We start from the raw sequence: 1,052 nt of genomic DNA, 5'->3' as shown, positions 1-1,052 counted from the left end.
ATCTCCCAGAGATCTGCCTGCCTCTGCCTGCCTCTACCTCCTGAGGGCTGGGATTAAAGGCTCGGACTACCATTCCAGGCTGGATATTTTTGAGGATGTTTATTCAGTAGCCTCTTTTCCAGGACCCTTAAGAAAACTGGGGGGTAGTTTTGCTTGTCTTTAAAAAATTTATTTATTTATTATTTATTTTATATGTGTGAGAGAAAAAGAGAGAGAGAGAGAGAGGAGAGAGAGATTGTAGAGGTTAGAGGACAACTTTCAGGAGAGAGTTGGTTGTCTCCTTCCACCATATGGTTCCCAGGGATGGAGCTCAGATCATCAGGCTTGGCAGCCAGCAGGCTTGTTTGGCTTGTCTTGATAATTAATTGAAATAACTTTTCTTTAGTCCTATATATTTTAGTCATTAGAGACTGTAGTCATGTAGACAACATTGTTCTCCTTGTAGGAGGTTGTTCCCCATCTTGAAAACGTATTATATTTGGCTTAGTACCATTATTGCTTAGGAATGCTTACTAGATTGAAAGAAAAGTGAGATTCTCTTAGTGCCGGAATCACAAGCTACATTATTTTATTAGATTCTAAAGGAGAAAAATGGACAGTGTAAATGCGTCAGTAAAAATCCATGGCTCGTCTAAAAGAACCAACTTTGGCATTTGTAGCTCCCCAGTCAAGGTATCTCCTGTACTCCCCTGGCCTCAGCAGGTACTGCTGGCCCCTGTAACTAGGCTTCTCATAGAGAACCCAGCAGCCCTCCATCACATTGAGGGAGTGGATTTCATTGAGGTGGAAGCGATCCTGAAGAGAGAGACAGTCGTCTGTGATCTCTGACATTTGTCCTCTGAAGTCATCTCTCTCATAGATCCTCATTCTGTAAGTGCCAGAGTGCTGGGGGGGGGGGATAGGAAAGGGAAAGCAAATGAGACCAAATAGGAGCTAAGATTCCAGCCCCTTACCTCCTGCCCCCAAATCCCAAGTTCAAGTTGCATGCAGAACTAGCATGTTGCAGAGTTCAGAAGTCTCTCCACGATCAAAGCCCACCACCAAAGAATCTG

The 1,052-nt window shown here is 43.8% G+C and overlaps 1 protein-coding gene across 1 annotated transcript; it reads right to left on the bottom strand.

Annotated features, from left to right (window-relative positions):
- Positions 1–425: 425 nt before the first annotated feature.
- LOC103733028 (gamma-crystallin B-like) lies at positions 426–933 on the bottom strand (the record flags this gene model as incomplete). The annotated part of the gene is made up of 1 exon (XM_008831778.1): positions 426–933. A coding segment is annotated over one exon (324 nt), but the record flags the coding sequence as incomplete, so codon positions are not given.
- Between the last annotated feature and the right edge of the window lie 119 nt (positions 934–1,052).

The sequence above is a fragment of the Nannospalax galili genome, unplaced genomic scaffold (assembly GCF_000622305.1).
Source record: "Nannospalax galili isolate Female #2095 unplaced genomic scaffold, S.galili_v1.0 Scaffold29376, whole genome shotgun sequence".
Taxonomy (NCBI): domain Eukaryota; kingdom Metazoa; phylum Chordata; class Mammalia; order Rodentia; family Spalacidae; genus Nannospalax; species Nannospalax galili.
This window is presented reverse-complemented; position numbering and strand designations above follow the sequence as displayed.